Source organism: Siphateles boraxobius, unplaced genomic scaffold (genome assembly GCF_051911475.1).
Source record: "Siphateles boraxobius isolate OS27281-9 unplaced genomic scaffold, OSU_SipBor_1 26, whole genome shotgun sequence".
Taxonomy (NCBI): domain Eukaryota; kingdom Metazoa; phylum Chordata; class Actinopteri; order Cypriniformes; family Leuciscidae; genus Siphateles; species Siphateles boraxobius.
In genome coordinates this window covers 15087479-15107901 of record NW_027508876.1, presented here as the reverse complement: position 1 = coordinate 15107901, position 20423 = coordinate 15087479, and the positions used below count along the sequence as shown (strand labels likewise).

General features: G+C 40.0%; 1 protein-coding gene across 1 annotated transcript in view; it reads left to right on the top strand.

The window, feature by feature from the left end:
* The first annotated feature begins 2096 nt into the window (after positions 1-2096).
* Positions 2097-20423, top strand: part of jph1a (junctophilin 1a) — a 41233-nt gene continuing 22906 nt past the window's right edge. Inside the window, exons 1-2 of the mRNA XM_077244477.1 lie at positions 2097-2845; positions 7780-8542. Of these exons, the coding sequence (XP_077100592.1) occupies positions 2467-2845; positions 7780-8542 (1142 nt within the window). The 5' untranslated portion in view covers positions 2097-2466. The remainder of the gene's footprint in view (positions 2846-7779; positions 8543-20423) is intronic.

The window sequence follows — 20423 nt, the reverse complement described above, 5'->3', positions numbered from 1 at the left end:
TCAAGTGGTGGTACCCAGGTTCTTAAAGGACACTCGTCATCCACATTCATAATAATGAAATGTAGGCACAAAAAAAATAAAAAAAATAAAATAAAATAAATATATATATATAGCTACAAAAAGGCTGTTTTTTAAAACATTTTTCAATTTAAAACAAATAAAAAGCAAATTATTGCATTTAATGCTCTCAAATTAAATTAGTCAACTACTTTATTCAACAGTAAATATTTATAATAGGCTAGGCAGCTATATTCATTTTCATCATGATTGAAGTATAAATCAGAAGCGCACATTTTAAATGAACCAGCAGATGTCTCTGTAGACTGTTCTTCTCTATCAAATTACATTACATTATTACAAAACCGTTGAGAATGTTTACATTTTATTCTGATAATTTATGATATGCAGTTTAATTGGCTAGAAATGTAATCTGTTTCACACAATAAAAAGAGACTTTCCCATGTTTCATAATACATAATTTTTGAAGCTAAATTACACTTATATGTTAAATATACTTATAATATTAATATAGAATATTCATCCATCCAAATCTCAGAGATTTTACATAATAAAGGAATGGCATCCAATATAATCATATCAACCCAGTTGTTGAAAGTAGGTATATAGACAGACATCGATACACGAAAAAGAAAAAAATGGAAAGAAAAGTAAAAGAATAATGAGAATGGGGTTCAATTCAGCTTTAAGTAACAAAACATGTATCAACCCTAAAAAAAAATAGTCACATATTTACACTGCTTTTCTTACATATATTAGGTTATATAAAGTATTTGTGATCTTCAAGTCCCAATGTCCATGACATTATTCAAATCTAAATGTAATCAACTACAATTATTTTTGTGATTCCAGACATTTCAAGAACTTTATGTTTAAAACAGCAGTAGTTGAGGAGACAAATTAAAATGAGAAAAAAATATTTTAAGAAACATGATGTCAAGTTGTACCTCAATTTGTCGAGTTTTAGTTAAGTTTGATAATTGTAATTTATTTGAAAGAATTTCAAATCATCTTTGGAAGTATGCTGATGCCCCCTAGTGGCTTCTGTGCAAAATTTCTGTCATAATTTTAATTAAAGGGAAAAATCGAATTACAAAATTCAAGAACATTCTACACTGTAAAAAAATCTGTAAGTACAATCAATTAAAAAAATTAAGTACAATCTATATAAGTAATTTAAACTTAAATCACATTAAACTGATTTAAAAATGAGTTGAATCTTTTATAACCTATACAAAAAGTTGAAAATTGCTTAACTTATTTTGATGAGTTAAAGCAATGTAAAAAAAAATGTTGTAAAAACATATCGAGTTTCAGTGAAAATGTTGCTATTTTATAAAATGGCATGCAAAGGAGAGTTGTTTGCAATCTGTGAAATAAAATATATCTGTGAAATATAGGCCTACTTCTATAGTTCTACATTTACATACGCTTATATCATAGCTTTTATCAGCAGCTCACCTGTCCATGATGGTCAATTTCCACCATCTGAACCATTTAATGCCACGAGAACAAGAGGTATTATAGTCACATTATTTCCAACATTAGCTGCCAGAGAAAGAAAAAGAAAGTAAGAAAATAAATGTCAGTGCTATGAAAACGCTTTTTTGTTTTTAGTTTGTTCCAGAAGGTATAAGTATGATTGAAAGTCTTTCGCAAAAGCCCACTTCTTTTCATGTATTTGAAATTTTCCTATTACCCTAAATAAAATAATTGCAAACTGTATTGTTCTTCGCTTTCTAAAATGTCATTCTGAAAATATATAAAGCACATCAAATAAATTTATTTTATAGACACCAGTTTCCTCTTATAAGTTTCTAAATCCTTCCATAATTATTTTGAGTAAATACAAATTCAAAATTCTTTTTCCAATCCACAAAATAAAAAAATATAAAAAAAAGTTCAGCTTAAATCTTCTCAAAATATGTTTAATTAGTAAATTCTCTGTAGTCTATTGTAAGATAATTCTTTAAATTTGTTATGGATACATTTCATTCATTCATTAATTAATTCGTTCAGGCATTTATTTATTTATTTCAAATAAAGAAGAAGGCCCTGTGATTAACCTGCACGTCTTCAGTAAGGGTGAAGTGGGCGTGGCCGCGGCGATGACGCGTGAGGATTGACAGCGTCTCTCGCAGCTGAGCTGAGGCGCGCGCGGTCTTGTGTGTGCTCTCTCTCTCTGCTCTGCGCAGCGCCTGCGAGCGGGAGGGAGTCGGCGGTTCCAGCGTGTGCGGCTTCGGTAATGATGCACTAAACCTGACTCCTCATTCATACTCTCACAACCCAAGCAAAAATACCAACCAACAACATCTCCATTGTGATTAATTATCTCAAGTTCCATCGTTGCTATTGAACTCGGCTGGGAGAAAAAGGTTTAATGAAAGAGGAAGACGAGAAGAAGCGCACGGCAACGTTACGACTGTTTTTATTTTCATCCCATTCTGAATGACGGGCGGACGGTTCGACTTCGATGATGGAGGCACTTTCTGTGGCGGATGGGAGGACGGGAAAGCCCACGGACACGGCATCTGCACGGGACCCAAGGGTCAAGGCGAGTACGCCGGGTCCTGGTCCCACGGTTTTGAGATAGTCGGGGTCTACACTTGGCCCAGCGGGAATACGTACCAGGGCTACTGGTCGCAAGGCAAACGCCACGGGCTTGGCGTTGAGACCAAGGGGAAATGGCTTTATCGCGGGGAGTGGAGTCACGGGTTCAAGGGTCGCTATGGAGTTCGGCAGAGCACCAATACACCTGCTAGATACGATGGTACGTGGAGTAATGGACTACAGGATGGCTATGGAGTCGAAACCTATGGGGATGGTGGTAAGTGCCAGTGCTGTTTACAAATGTCATGTATAGGGATGCGAATCGTAAGTAATTGAATGATTACGATTCCGGTTCCTTTATTTAATGTCACAATAATGATTCTTTTAGTTTTGAGGAAGAAACGTTTGAAAAAAAAAACACATTCTGTGATTTACTGTTCTCAGCAGCTTGTTGTGAAATGATCATTGCAGATAAAACAAATCAGGGATCAATTTTATTCTGCAAAAAGACAAAACCAGCATACACACACACACACACACACACACACACACACACACACACACACACACACACGTATATACGTGTGTGTGTGTGTGTGTGTGTGTGTGTGTATGCTATTTCATTTATTTATTCATACAGGAAAAACTCAAGTCTTTTGACTACAAATTATAATAGAACAACCAGTCTAACGACGCCGTTTTAAGCTTCACGAGCCTTTAGTGCAACATAACACTGTAACAGCTGTTGCTTCGTTTAGATTTGAACAAGACGATAACTTGCGGTTCAGTTAGTGAGTCAGATTAATTCAGAAACGGCTCCGACTGATCCATAATCGTTTTTGATTCACTAAAAAGAACCGGCTCATAAAATGTTTCGTTTGGGAGTCTTTAATGTTATTGATTCACTGATCATACTGTACTGTTTTTTTTTGTTTTGTTTTTAATTTAAAGTACATTAATTGCATGATTCTGTTTACAGACAGACATTATACAGAAAACAAATTATGACTAGAAAAAGAAATACACAAAATAACAATAAAATACTATTAAAATAAGGTGCTTAGTAATGAATAAAATACGATACAAAAATGAAAATAAATGCATATATAATAAACATTTATCAAGGCTTTGTGAAGAGAAAAACTGTAATATAGTATGTATGTACATTTTATGTATTTATAGTTTTTGAATATATTGATTATATATTCTCTAAACTGGATCATGAGAGTCATTGCTCAGGAATTGTGCACACACTGGTCTATCTGGCAGTATGCTTTAGTTCAGTCATAAGAACCGGCTCATGAGAATCTGTCACGATCCAATTTACAAAAAGTGGAGAAGAGGACTCAAGTGCAGTAAAAGGATATTTATTAACAAATGAAAACCAAAACACAAAGCAAAAACCCACAAGGGGGAAAACATAATCAATGAAACATAAAACAGAACTGAACTAGAATGACAAACACTGACCAAGAACACGAAGACCATCACAAGGAACAGGGGTAACATAAGACAAAGATCCGACCAAGACAGCAAACAAGAAGAGACTTAAATAGGGAACATATCAAGAGGGAACAGGTGGAAGAACTCAAACACTAATCAGGTAACGAGGGGGAGGGATCATACAATGACAAGAGCACATGGCCCAACATAACAAAGACACCCATGTGCAATACGAGACAGGACAGACACGTGACATTACCCCCTCCCTACGGAGCGGCTACCAGACGCTCCATCAGGCGGGACGGGAGGGAACAGACCAGGGCGGGATGGGAGGGACAAGGCGCTTAGTCCTGAGAGTCCATCGGGCGGTCAGGACGAAACACAAAGTCCATTGGGCGGTCAGGACGAAACACAAAGTCCATCGGGCGGTCAGGACGAAACACAAAGTCCATCGGGCGGTCAGGACGAAACACAAAGTCCATCGGGCGGTCAGGACGAAACACAAAGTCCATCGGGCGGGGCGGCCAGGGCGGTGAAGACCCCTCGGGCGGCCAGGGCGGTGAAGACCCCTCGGGCGGCCAGGGCGGTGAAGACCCCTCGGGCGGCCAGGGCGGTGAAGACCCCTCGGGCGGCCAGGGCGGTGAAGACCCCTCGGGCGGCCAGGGCGGTGAAGACCCCTCGGGCGGCCAGGGCGGTGAAGACCCCTCGGGCGGCCAGGGCGGTGAAGACCCCTCGGGCGGCCGTGGTAGTGACTCCGGCTCAGGAACCGCGGACTCCGGCTCAGGAACCGCGGACTCCGGCTCAGGAACCGCGGACTCCGGCTCAGGAACCGCGGACTCCGGCTCAGGAACCGCGGACTCCGGCTCAGGAACCGCGGACTCCGGCTCAGGAACCGCGGACTCCGGCTCAGGAACCGCGGACTCCGGCTCAGGAACCGCGGACTCCGGCTCAGGAACCGCGGACTCCGGCTCAGGAACCGCGGACTCCGGCTCAGGAACCGCGGACTCCGGCTCAGGAACCGCGGACTCCGGCTCAGGAACCGCGGACTCCGGCTCAGGAACTGAAACAGTTACAAGAACAGACACAAACACAGACACAAAAACTGGGCTCCAGCTCTGAAACAGGCACTGGCTCTGCCTCCGGCTCAGGAACAGGCACTGGCTCTGCCTCCGGCTCAGGAACAGGCACTGGCTCTGCCTCCGGCTCAGGAACAGGCACTGGCTCTGCCTCCGGCTCTGGAACAGGCACTGGCTCTGCCTCCGGCTCTGGAACAGGCACTGGCTCTGCCTCCGGCTCTGGAACAGGCACTGGCTCTGCCTCTGGAACAGTCCGCTCCAGATAGTCCGTCACAACCTTGGCGGCCACACCAAAGGGGATCTCTGGCTCTGTCCCAGACTGAACAGACGGAACGTGATCAGTCTCTCGCTGGGCAGACTGGACGTGAACAGTCTCTCGCTGGGCAGACGGGACGTGAGCAGTCTCTCGCTGGGCAGACGGAACGTGAGCAGTCTCTCGCTGGGCAGACGGGACGTGAGCAGTCTCTCGCTGGGCAGACGGGACGTGAGCAGTCTCTCGCTGGGCAGACGGGACGTGAGCAGTCTCTCGCTGGGCAGACGGGACGTGAGCAGTCTCTCGCTGGGCAGACGGGACGTGAGCAGTCTCTCGCTGGGCAGACGGGACGTGAGCAGTCTCTCGCTGGGCAGACGGGACGTGAGCAGTCTCTCGCTGGGCAGACGGGACGTGAGCAGTCTCTCGCTGGGCAGACGGGACGTGAGCAGTCTCTCGCTGGGCAGACGGGACGTGAGCAGTCTCTCGCTGGGCAGACGGGACGTGAGCAGTCTCTCGCTGGGCAGACGGGACGTGAGCAGTCTCTCGCTGGGCAGACGGGACGTGAGCAGTCTCTCGCTGGGCAGACGGGACGTGAGCAGTCTCTCGCTGGGCAGACGGGACGTGAGCAGTCTCTCGCTGGGCAGACGGGACGTGAGCAGTCTCTCGCTGGGCAGACGGGACGTGAGCAGTCTCTCGCTGGGCAGACGGGACGTGAGCAGTCTCTCGCTGGGCAGACGGGACGTGAGCAGTCTCTCGCTGGGCAGACGGGACGTGAGCAGTCTCTCGCTGGGCAGACGGGACGTGAGCAGTCTCTCGCTGGGCAGACGGGACGTGAGCAGTTCTCGCTGGGCAGACGGGACGTGAGCAGTCTCTCGCTGGGCAGACGGGACGTGAGCAGTCTCTCGCTGGGCAGACGGAACGTGAGCAGTCTCTCGCTGGGCAGACGGGACGTGAACAGTCTCTCGCTGGGCAGACGGGACGTGAACAGTCTCTCGCTGGGCAGACGGGACGTGAACAGTCTCTCGCTGGGCAGACGGGACGTGAACAGTCTCTCGCTGGGCAGACGGGACGTGAACAGTCTCTCGCTGGGCAGACGGGACGTGAACAGACTCTCGCTGGGCAAGACGGGACGTGATCAGTCTCTCGCTGGGCAAGATGGGACGTGAACAGCCTCTCGCTGGGCAGACGGGACGTGAACAGTCTCTCGCTGGGCAGACGGGCATTTCCCCCTCCTTCTCCGTCCGTGACGGCGAGAAGTAGGTCCTGAGCTGTCCCTACAGATGGACGAAAATTGGGTTGACCCAAATGTGGCGATGGTGTAGTCCGGACAATCCAAGTAATCGTCGTCCATATAATTATCATCCGGATTCACCCAGTCAAACTCCTCGTCCTCCATGCTGCTGAGTCCACAAGTGGTCGGATCTTTCTGTCACGATCCAATTTACAAAAAGTGGAGAAGAGGACTCAAGTGCAGTAAAAGGATATTTATTAATAAATGAAAACCAAAACACAAAGCAAAAACCCACAAGGGGGAAAACATAATCAATGAAACATAAAACAGAACTGAACTAGAATGACAAACACTGACCAAGAACACGAAGACCATCACAAGGAACAGGGGTAACATAAGACAAAGATCCAACCAAGACAGCAAACAAGAAGAGACTTAAATAGGGAACAAATCAAGAGGGAACAGGTGGAAGAACTCAAACACTAATCAGGTAACGAGGGGGAGGGATCAAACAATGACAAGAGCACATGGCCCAACATAACAAAGACACCCATGTGCAATACGAGACAGGACAGACACGTGACAGAATCAGACTGCATTGGTCGATGTATGTTTTGTGCTGAACTATGATTCAATTCCATAAGAATGCAATTATAAGAAATTTAATTGAATAGAACGTCATGAAAAAGAACCAATTCAAGGTTCCTAACTCTATTTGGCCAACTGACAGGTCAGAGGTCATTGCTAACATGTGTAAATAAAATCCAGTGCTTTCAAAGTACACTAAACAAATGCTGGTGACATTAAGATAAATATGCACAATATATAGTACTTTGCACATTACATAATTTTTGCAAGATTGTATATTAAACTTGTACCACAATCTACTCTATGCTCTTTCAATGCATCACAATGTGATATCCAACATTTTCCTAATGCTTTGCATTTTGGAGCCATATTAGTTTCTAAATGTGCTTGCTGATATTGTGTGTAAATAGTGTCAATGATTTAAGCTCTGATAAACTCTGTAAGCGTAAAACATAACTGTCATGCAACTAACATTAATTGATACTTGATATGCTAATGTGCCTAAAATGCATGCTTTCTTTTATCATTAATTATGAGTATGTTCCAAACCAACTTTACCAGGCTTGTGCTGTTCATTTACTTGATCTACACAAGTTTAACTTTGTTTTGTGTTTCATAAGGCACTTATCAAGGCCAGTGGATGGGGGGCATGAGGCATGGCTACGGTGTGCGACAGAGCGTGCCTTACGGAATGGCCACCATCATACGCTCTCCGCTTCGCACCTCTCTGGCCTCCCTAAGGAGTGTGCAAAGCAATGGCGCCGTTCTGCAGGATATGGTACCCGATACGCCAGTAGGGAGCCGTGGTGGTTTCGTGCTGAATTTTCACAGCGACACCGAAGTCGTCACCGGGAAGAAGAAGGGCCTGTTCCGCCGCGGGTCCCTCTTCGGCAGCCTTCGCCAGCTACGGAAATCTGACTCCAAAACGTCCATCTCTAGCAAACGGAGCTCGGCGCGTAGTGACGCCACAATGAGCCGCATCAGCTCCAGCGACGCCAACTCCACCATCAGCTATGGAGACGGAGAAGTGCCCGATGAGTTCACGCCCATGGAGGACCACGTGGATGCCACCACCACCGAGTCCTACATGGGCGAGTGGAAGAATGACAAGCGCAATGGATTTGGAGTCAGTGAGCGATCCAATGGGCTGAAGTACGAAGGGGAATGGATGAACAACAAGAGGCATGGATACGGATGCACAATATTACCAGATGGAACCAAAGAGGAGGGGAAGTATAAAAATAATGTGTTGGTGCGTGGGATAAGGAAGCAGCTTATTCCTCTTAAAAACCATAAAACTAAAGAGAAAGTGGACAGGGCCGTGGAGGGGGCTCGAAGGGCGGCAGCTATCGCCAGGACGAAAGTGGAAATAGCAGTTTCAAGGTAGGGCACCTCCTCTGCTGAAAATCTCCTCTCTGGGGCCAAAAAGGAAAATTCTCTCATCATTTATTAACCCTCATGTTGTTCAAAACTTGTATGACTTTCTTTATTCAGTGGAATGTGAAAGGAGAAACGTAAGTGGATGGGAATCTGGGCTGTTGAGCTCCAAAATGACAACAAAAAAAACTAAATTCCAAGTCTCCTGAAGCCATACGATAATTTTGTGTGAAAAAAAACCAGGCAGTTCTAAATCATCCCCAATCCCCTCCACTGCAGTGTTATTGTTAACCCTTAAATGCACGAATGTTTCGCCTGTTATTATTACATATTTGGGTCTTTAGCGACCCGGGTCTATATCTAACACGGATGGATCTCTACCTGTTGCGATAATATAAAACTCTCCTGATATAAGTGCAACAATTACAGAAGAATAAAATAAAGCATATTTTGTTACTTTTTGGAGATTGGAAGAGTTCAGTTTGAGCAGATGTTTTAACTTTTATACCATCATCACTGTCATTGTTAGAGCTCATTTCCCAGTATTCTTAAAACTATCATTTGCAACATCTTCAAAATCAATATTTTGATCGCTGACAGCTTCTTAAAATAAAAACTTAAAATAAAAGTAAATAAATCTAAATCTTAATATATAAAAAAAAATATAAAAATGACAAAAGCACATAACAGAATCACTAAAACTTTATTATATAATAAAAATAAAATGGTATAAAAATTAAACTCCACTGTAGCTTTTATATATCAGTTGCACTTCCACATACTCATATTCAGAATAGTCTGACAATCTGTCAAATGTTGGTCTGTTAGTCACAAAAAGCTATATGGCTTTAAAAGAAATGGTATATAGCGCATGATTCATATGGACTAGCCTACTTTTATGATAGTTTAATGGTGTGTTTTTGTCATTTTGAAGCTCAACAGCACAGGTCCCCATCTGCTTTCATATGGCCAGTACATTCTTCTCTTTTGTATTGCATGTAAAGAAGTCAAATGTGTTTGAAACGACATGAAGGAGAGTAAATGATGACAGACATTATAACAGGAATATATGACTTGACTGTCACAACTGTAGAGACATCAATAATTTGTAATATATCATGTGCAATCTTGACAGGTTGACTTGAAACTTTTGTGATCAAGTGCACCAACCACATCAAGGCTTCTGTAACATTCCCAATATTGTTACTACTTGTACTGTTAAGCTGTGATGTCTGCATGGTTCAGACGTATGACGTATGGGGCGACTATTCAGATTTCATTCATTAACCGTATGTCTTAGACCTATTTCTAGATGTTGCTTCACAGTCACACAAACCATGTTCGGCAAAGCTCAGGTATTTTTTACAGATTTTTTTTGTTTGATCTTATTTAGGAAGTCTGAATTTGAAAAGGTTGCGCAAACAACCTTTTGGAGGATTGGTGTCTATTATTTGTCCATAGCTCAGATGCACAGGGAGCAGCCATGGGGTCATGCATCTCATGTACTAGATTATGATGTCTGTTCCTTTGCCAAGAGCCATACTAGACAGACATATTTTAATAGATGTGTTGTGTAAACCACTTATTCAAGGCACGCAAATTCATAGCATCCTAAACAGGTCTTGGGGAACTCACATGCTCATGTTACTCCCATTAACCACCCGAATAGATGCTTTGTCAAACATCTTCAACCAAACGTCTTCAATAGACCAAATTCCAGTATAAGTTATGTTTGAATGTATACAGACACACTGTATGAGCATAACCAGTGGATTAGAGAGGTTACTTGCAGCCATGTTCCATTTGTGAGTCAATGAAGGATTATCCAAGTCTGGGATTTTTACAAAAACAAACATTAGAGTATTTTAATAGAGTGAAAGCTGTCCTTATATGCTCCCACTTATAATGTTGAAGCCACCGGATGAGCAAGGGTCTTGGTTCACAAATTAGTGGGCTTGCTCTACAAAAAAAATGACTTCTTAATGGGTTTTATGGGGATAGTTCACCCAAAAATTATTAATAATTTACTCACCCTCAAGTTGTTACAAACCTATATATCTTTCTTTCTTTTGCTGAACACAAAAGAAGATATTTTGAAGAGTGTCAGTAACCAAACAGTGATGGGCCCCACTGACTTCCATAGGAAAAAATACCATGGAATTCAATGGGGACCAGAACTTTTAAATGCTGCTCTTTTGCACTTTCTAAGAAACCTGAAAAAATGTATCACCGTTTCCACAAAAATATTAAGCAGAGCCAAATAAATGATTTCAACATTGATAATAATAGGACATATTTCTTCAGCATCAAATCGGCATATTAGAAAAATTTCTGAAGGATCATGTGACAGAAGACTTAAGTAATGAATTCACCTTTGCCATCACAGGAATAAATTACATTTTGACATATATTAAAATAGAAAACAGTTCTTTCAAATTGTTATATTTCACAATATTTCTGTTTTTAATGTATTTTTGATCAAATAAATGCATCCTTGGAGAGCATAAGAGACTTCTTTCAAAGACATTACAAAATCTTCCCAACCCCAAACTTTTAAATGGTAGTGTAGATAGTTTCCATATTCTCAGTTAGAATGAAAATCATTGTGTCATTTTAATGGCCCAATGCCAACACAGAAAAGATGTGATTGGTATAAAGCGACACACCAGAACTGCACAGATGCACAGTGTCACTCCAGTTTTGAACTGAACCTGTGACCCTGTAAAGAGCACTTTTCTGTCCAGATCTTTTATTTATGGGTTATTTATTAGTAAATGATTGTTGGGATATGTATATATGAGCACGTCTGCCTCATGTATGTGTTCCGGTTGCCTCATTACTCTGACGTTCTGACCTGATGTTAGTGATCAGCCAATCAATAAATAAATAACACGATGTAGAATATAGGCAGCACTGCCAGTGTACAAAGGGGTCAAACAGGTTAACAGTTGGTTTGAGTGGCACTTTCAGGCTATTTACAGTTTCTGTGTTTATTATAACATGGAATAAGCCACATAGCATATACTGGGCACCATTAGCTGAGTATCTGGCATTTGTCCCACTCAAGAGTGGCCTGTGTTCTGTGGTTACCTCTCCCTCAGCGAGCAGGGGGTCAGGGTTACAGGGCTTACGCTCCAGGGTCAGTACCAGTGCGATGAAATTAAAGTAAAGCCATTTTACTATGCATCACTTGCATTCAGTTATAGCTGAGCTAGAGCTTGCTTGCAGGCTAACGGTTACGATCTTGGCTGGTTATCAGCGCTTTAGAGATTGATACAGTAATACTGCTCCGTATCTTCACTCCACCTTAGAGTTTATTCTCTTTAAGGGGTCGTAAATATAATCCCACACACCCCCTTTCCTGAGGGGCAGGGCTCTTGCTGTGGTCAACAGAATCTGCTGTTTTAGGAGTTGGTGTGAAAGGTTAACTTGCGTACTTGGCCTCACTGTGAAAGGAAACGTGATAGATTCAGTGTCAGGGCAACTACAGAATATAACAGGTTCACTTTAGGATAAGTCAGGGAAATTGTTGACTATTTGGTTGGTTGTACACATTGGCGGGGTTAGGTTTAACTTTGTTTGGACCTACAATTAGGTTTGATCAATCTCTTATTATTAAATAGCATTTCTTTATTATCACTCCTTAAAAAAGTTGACACATCAAGAGCTTCAAAAAAGAAAAAAAGAAAAGAAATTCATCTGACTGCCCAGTGCCCAGGTCACATTTCACCCTAGAATAAAAAATAAAGTGAAAACAAAATTAAAATAAAGTTAAATTTACAGACACGTGAAGAAAATAAATTCTGTTTTGGGCGATTATAAATGGATCAATGTTACTTTTGATTTTTTTTCTTTTAAATCACATTATTCTCAATTGTGATTTTGATTAGATTCTTATTACTGTAACAAATGTTTTTTTATCTACAATAAAAAAATACAGTAATTCTTTTTTATTTAAAAGCACAGAACATGTGGCCATAACCATTAAATACCTATTTATAACATGCAAATATTGTCTTTTTTCATTTTACAATTATGACAATTAGGGTGTAAATTCATGAAAATACATTATTCTCAACTGCGATTTTTATTAGATTCTTATTACTGTAATAAATGTTTTTTTAAATCTACCTATAAAAAATACAGTAATACTTTATTATTTTGAAAGCACAGAACATGTGGCCATAACCATTAAATACTTATTTATTACATGTAAATATTGTCTTTTTTCATTTTACAATTATGAGAATTAGGGTGTAAATTCATGAAAATAAGGTCAATTTAAAAAAAAAATCTTAATGGTGCAAAAATAAGTTTAGCTTCCTAGTTTTTTTATTTGTTCTTTAGGTTTTTCAGATGAAATAGGACCTTAAGAACAAATTGAAACCTGTGGGGGTCACATTAGGCCATTGATATGTATTTTCTACCAATACGTTAAGCAGGAGCATAAATTGATAGAAATTTGTAAATGTGGTATGGATATGCGCAACCCCCCCCCCCCCCCCCCCCCCCCCCCCACATTTATAATAACTGCCTTGCCAGTGGTTATACTAGTGATTATGAATGAGAGAGGTAGAAGAGCACTTCAATTTTCCCTCCCACTTTTCTCACCCTCTTCACACTTAGCTCCAGTTGATATTAGTCATTCACCATAGAAAGGATTGAGTATAGGAGCATTTAATTTTTCAGTCAACCTACAGAGCTGTGTGCGCTATCTCTCTCTCTCTCTCTCTCTCTCTCTCTCTCTCTCTCTCTCTCTCTCTCTCATGCTCTCTGGTGTGTCAGCAGCACAGAACTTTGGCTGACTAAATAAGGCAAGGATGGAGTCAACTTATCAGCTCTGGACAGAAATACATAAGCCAGTAAACAGTTGATACAGTAGCCCATCACTGCCAGGCTGTCATCTGTCCTACGTGCCAATACAGTTCACAAATGTTTATCGTCAATCGCAACAATGACTTCATCTGCATTTGTCCCTTACTCACATGCAAGAACACAGATATAAACATGCTGACACACAGACTATAAGCCAGTTAGTTAGTAAAGGAAATAGCAAAGAATAACAATAATTATGACATAAAATGCTGGATGTAGGTTATTTCAATCAAATAATAGGAAATAAAAAGCTGCATTTACTTTAAAATACAGTAAAACAGTACTACTGTTATAGATTGTTACAATTGTTTTATATTTGAATACATTTTTCAATATAATTTGTTATTCAGCAGCCATTACTGCTCAAGAAATTAATTATCAATGTTTAAAACAGTTTGGATGAACATTTATTTGAATGTATCCTGAATAAAAGTATCACTTTTTTTTTCTTACTGACCCGAAACTTTTGAACGGTAGTGTATTTAACATAAAAATAAGCACGAGTTGTATTATAAATAAATAAATATTGTAAGGCTACGAAATTATAGTTTCCATGAGCCAATGTTCAAACTGTTGAATATAATATATAATTAGACCATTCATTTTAGGCAGTGCTTTAGAAGGCACAGAGCCATTTTTAAAAAGCACAGAGTGTTTTACAGTGTGTGAAAAAATCCACTTACAGGAAAGAACAGACTCTGATTGGTTGACGTAGCTGTCCACTTACCTGATTCGCCCAATCCCTCCGATCTGTATCGCTGTGGCAGAACTGCAGTGAGGGATTACTTCATGTTGACAGGTTATGAGTGAGGAGCCTGTCCACATCCAGCTCAACGCAGGCCCACGTGATAGCCACCCTAGCCTCCAGCACAGCGCAACCACTAAAATTAAACGTGCTGATGCCGAACTCCCAACAAGTCCCCTTATTAGAGCTTAATATGAGCAACACATAAAAAGACTGATAGACGCAGCCATCGTATTTTTAATTAATGCATTCTGGAATGAGGACACATAAATTGTAGCTGTGGTGAAAATAGAAAGCATGCTCGATTACATCTCAGTTTCACTCAGAATGCTGCCATGATTAGTTTGTAGTGTGGCAAGTCCATTGCTGCAAAAGTAGAATGTCAGTAAAATGGAAGCGAAATGTGATTATTGAAACACTTGCATAATTTATGTTAATATGTAATAATCCACAGCTGTTGTGATTGATATTAGCAATCGTGTTTAACGCCAAGATTAGTGTATCACTGTCAGACAAAACATCTGCCTGCTTTATAATGCGGCCTCTCCATCCTCTCCCTCCCTTTTGGAGCATCACATGGTATTAATAACAGAAAGATCTCTGTGTACTGTAAATATTAGGAACGCCACTGAATTGGCACGTAAAACTGCCCTGATCCGCACCTCTGGACAGAACACCGCTGTGTCAAAGATTTTGGTTTTTGTTAGTATCCATTAAACCTTCGCAATCTCTGCCTGTATATTAATCCTACTGTATCTGTCTTCACTTCCTGTGCTACATCCCTGGCCTTTGCTTAATGCCACCACCCTTTTCTAAGCTCATTAGATCATTCAGAAGATTTTAAATCCGATGTGCTTATCGTAGAGCTTATTGAACTTTATATGACCCAATATGGATATAATAATCGGCATTTCTTACTCCTTGCGTGGCAGTCAAAATATTTTGCCCTCCTTTAAGATAAGAGATATATTTATTTGAGAAGCAAATTGTGTATCAGCTGTAATAAAGATAAAAATATAAATAATAAAAAAAATTTTTAATATAAACCATACAAATGTAACCTTAAAGACAAATCAAATGTCCAATGGGGCAAGAAAATGTCCAAAAAAAGGAAGAAAAAAAGAAAAGAAAAATTCAAGTTGATTCAAGATTTATTTTGGATATATATGATGTTATAAGCTGAATTTTCAGCATCATTACTCCAGTCTTCAGTGTCACATGATCTTCAGAAATCATTCTAATATGCTGATTTGCTGCTGATAAGAAACATATCTTATTATAATCCATGTTGAAAACATTTGTGCTGCTTAATATTTTTGTGGAAACCGTGATTTTCTCAGGATTTGTTGATGAATAGAAAGCTCAAAAGTTGTTTTGTAATATTTATGTCACTTATGATCAGTTTAATGCATCCTTTCTGAATAAAAGTATTAATTTCTTAAAAATAAAAATAAATATTACGGACCCCAAACTTTTTTAACAGCAGTGCATGTTTAAAAAAAAAAATTAAATCATACATGTTTTACTGTGCATATGGATAAAAAAAAACTATATACTGTAATCAATATTATATATACCGATATTGCACAAGTAAACAACATACTAGTATTAACACTTAATATAATTAAGATAATACTAATAGTAATAAGAAGTAAACTGTCCCCTTCCCCTTTCACCTATAGATTGAAATGAAAGATTGTTCTGTTGAAATGAAAGATGTTCTGGAGTTGTTCAGTAGGGCCATATGAATTTGTTTGCATGTGAATCAAAGCAGTGAGATGTCACATGTGTCCACTTCACCTGCTTGTATCAACTGCACGTCTGTGAATGAAATGAGAGGAAACAGAGGCCAGGAAACGGTTTTGCCCTAATTAAAATTGCAGCTGGAGCTGGATGCATTCTGTTGCCAGGCGATGTGACCTTTCCTCTAACAAGGTGCTATGAACGCTGTACAACAGACATCAAGTTTCTCAACAACGAACGCGAGTGTGTGTGTTTAAGCTCACGAAGCTTTCGCTTGAATGCCCGACATGTCACATCCCACCCAGCTGGAAGATGTGTGTTTGTCTGGTCGCAAAGAGTGTTGAGTGAGTATATGTGATCCTGTACGTGTTCTACAGCCGTAAAGTCTTTATTTCGCTTGGTTTGTAAAGCTCTTGCTATTTGTTAACACAGGGCCAGATGAAGTGTAGAAGCACCTGCCAGAGTGCTGTAGCGTTGCCATGGCGACCGCATCCTGTCAGCCATGCACTGCTTTTTCTGCAGTAGAAGCGTTACTGTGAGGGAGGCAGATGGTTCGCTCCTACTTCCTGTTTATTTAATTCATTCATTTAATAAAGAGCAAAAATTAGAAAGCTATGGCAACGTGACCACTCTGTGCTGATCACAAGATAAAAACAGAATGCAAATGTTGCAAGCTTTTGTTATAAAATGGCAGATATAAATAAGGTTCGCTAATTAAATGAACATCAAAATGAATAGGTGGACAATGTAATCTTTGATAATCATTGATACATTCTCAAGATTAAAGATGCCATGGCATGAAGTCAAAATGACTTGACTTGATCAAAATGATTTTTGGCTTTTAGTAATTATCTGTTAGCTTAGAGGTGGGAATTTTTACTGAACATTTTATATCATGATCGATCTTGAAGACGTTCATGAACTATATTTTAAGCGAAATCGTAGAGATTGTGATCTTGTATTTTTAACAACAATTCAACAGCAGGACCGAATAAAATTTTAGTTTTGATTTTAGTTTCAATTTTGGCTTCCAACGATTATGAAATTGTGATAAGATAAAATGATCATTGTGCCGCATGCCGTTCCTTTCCTTTGAAGCGGTGTACTTTTGCTCCTCCTTAACCTAAACTTAACGTCTAAATAAGTCAAATCATGTAACGTGACTGTCGTAAACTGCAGTCTACTGCGGGACATGCTTTATTTTAAAAAGCACATTAAACTGCGAAAGAGTTGATCCCCACATGCTTTCTGTGCGTGCGCTGCGAGACATAGGCCTAGTGGATCACGGATTAACAAAGTATACTTGGGGTTTCAGGCGCGCACCTAAACGATCAAACATACACAAGATATGTAAACATTTCCGTCTTGGCGAGTATTTACATAAAGGCTGTCAGTTATGTCTTAAGTGAATAAATAGTTGCGAAAGAAATCATATGCGTGTCATTATATTAGATCCGTGCATTCGGTCTTAAAGGGATAGTTCACTCAAAAATTAAAATTAGCCCATGATTAACTCACCCTTCTTCTTCTTTCAGACGAATATATTCGGAGTTATAATAAAAATGTCCTGGCTCATCCAAGCTTTATCATGGGAGTCAATAGGTATATTTTTTTGGAAGTCCATTAAAGTGCATCCATCCATGATAAAAGTGCTCGACATGGCTCCGGTGGTTTAATAAACGCCTTCTGAAGTGAAGCGATGCGTTCGTGTAGGAAAAATATCAATATTTAAAACTTCCGGCAGACGGCCATACGCAAGTCGACTAAAGCCTGGTTCACACGGCAGGATAATTAGGCAGATTTTAGCCCCGATTTACCCCTTCCGACAATCTTAAGGATGCTCCGATTATCGTAAAATAATCTGATCAGATTTACATTTTTGGGTGAACTAGCCTATCCCTTAAAGCCTAATGCAAATACCTGCTATTGTCTGTGTCATTAATGTTAAACCAAAGACAAAGACAAAATCACTCACTGGTCTTGACTGAATAACTTTAGTATTTTTATACGATTCAATGTATATTTAATTGATACAGTGAAGACTATGCAGTGTTTTAAAGTTTAACTCGGGGTTTAATGACTATTTGTACAACTGATTGTTTAATGCAATACTGTGTTTGAAACCCATTCAAAAAACCGATTGCCTACAGGATGATGGAACCTAAAGTGTTTCCAGGTTGTGGCCTACAAAAGTACGCCATCCTTGCACCACCACTATACTAACCCTTTGAGGCCATAGCCCATGGGAGAGGATTTGTGAAAGAACTGACAATGTAGGTCACTCATTACAATGACAACATGACTAATGTACTACAACCGGATTGCATTCATACTATATAGAATGTACTTTTTATTGACAGAGTACTAATTCAAAAAAGTAGAGTTTTTCTCAGAGAGTTTTTGGACGCAGCACATCAAATAGCAAATCATGTTCAGAATGGAATATTTACTGCAGAGTATATACTCCATACTGCCTACTATTCTTTTAAGGATGAAGTGAAACAGTAGCAGTCACAACAGACTTTTAAACAGTAGTATGCTGCATTGGTGTCATGTTTAACTCAGAAAGTTATTTTGCCATTTTATTTATTTTTGTGTAAAAAAAATATCTGGTACTCCAACCAAATAATTTGTCGTGGTAAAAGAAAGATATTCATGTTGCGGGTTACATTATTTCCGGTACGTCACATGGAGATGGAAAGTCAAGTCAAGCGCATGGAATACAGTATTTCAGCTCTGTTCATTTGTTTTGGCAAATGTAGTTGGTCATTTGCGTTTTTCTGTACTTATAGGAAATTTGCATTCTGTGCAAAGTATGCATATGGGAAAGGTGCTTTATAAATAAAACTTATTATTATTATTATAATTATTTGCAGACATAGTATGCTATGCTATTCCTATTACTATAGTATACGTAGTCCATGCATAGCTGTGTCGAAACAAAAGACTATTAACTTGTCAAGTCATTTCATGGGCTTTTTAAGCAGGAGATCAAATAATGCTCACTTTAGTGGGTGCATTTTGCGAAGCGTAGCAGAAATGCCTCGGGTTGACTCAGGACATCAGCCAATGATGCATAAAAGTAATACTTTTCACACTTATCTGAGATCTGTCGGATGCAGATCTGTGAGATGCAGTTCATTTTAATTTTAGCATGTGAATGTTTGTTCAATATTCAATATTTGTTGAGCCCTGCAATGAGCTGGCCATCCTTTCATGTTGTTTACCCGCCTGTGACCCAAGACGCTGGGTTCGGCTCCAGCCCCCGTGACCCATAAAGCGGTCTGGATAATAGATGGATGGATGGAATATTTGTTCAAGGCAGTATGCTCAAAAGATTCTACAGATGTCACTATAAACTGTTGAGAATAATAAAAGACATAGGCCACTTCCACTTTCTGATGTTAATAGAACATGCAAAGAATCAGATGAAGTTTGCAATGAGAAAAATCTCAAATAGGATGTCTTATGTGGCCTTTTGGGATTTGATGTCACACTGAAACTCACTCAAGCACAAGTATCCAGGGTTATTGTGAGCTGGTGATATCTGGAATACTTTAAACCGTCAATGACTGCCACTCAAAGTAAGTGTGTCAAAAAGAGATTAAAGAGCTAATCCAGACAGAAATGCCCATGCACTGGGTATTTTCTATTTAATCAAAGCTGATTTTGACTATTTTCCCTGCCAAGCATCTGTCTATAGTTTGGTAATGATGCTGAAGAGATGTTGCCTCTTTAGACTTTTTGGGATATGTACGTGTTGAACAGCTCACTAACCCGAACTTGCCTGCAACAGACAACCAGGATTCATTTCTAATTTCAGCCATGTCGTAAACAATTCTTTATTAACGACATTTGAGTGATAAGGTGGAATATGCAATTATTTTTGAACGAGATCCCGTCCCTCTGTTTTGCCTTATTTTTGCCTAACAAACTATGTTAGTAACAAACTAAGTCCCCCATCAGCCCCATTGATCTCATTCTGAAAGTCTTCTCTCATTTTGTGCTAGATAAATTACATTACATTTACATTTATTCACTTAGCTGACGCTTTTATCCAAAGCGACTCACAATTGCTATATTTCAGAGGTCGCACGCCTCTGGAGCAATTAGGGGTTAAGTGTCTTGCTCAGGGACACATTGCTGTCTCACAGTGGATTCGACCCGGGTCTCTCATACCAAAGGCATGTGTCTTATCCACTGCGCCATCACCACCTAAATATAGATAAATATTAGGATCTGTTTTTGTGTTGCTGTAGATCTTTTTCTAGATTAAATGTGCTTACATTTTGCTCATGAATCAGTAAGACTGACAGAATGCCAAAGGATTAACATCTTCATGTTTACAATGGCTGTATTCTTGTCATCAATGTTTATGTAGGTTGTTCCGCATACCATTTTGTTCCTCAACTCATTTTCAAATCAACACAGCTTGGATAAATGATTATGTTTTGTTGTTTATTTTAGCAAGCCATTAATTATATTAGCATAATTCCACATTCCCACCTGCTGGGAGTCCGGCAT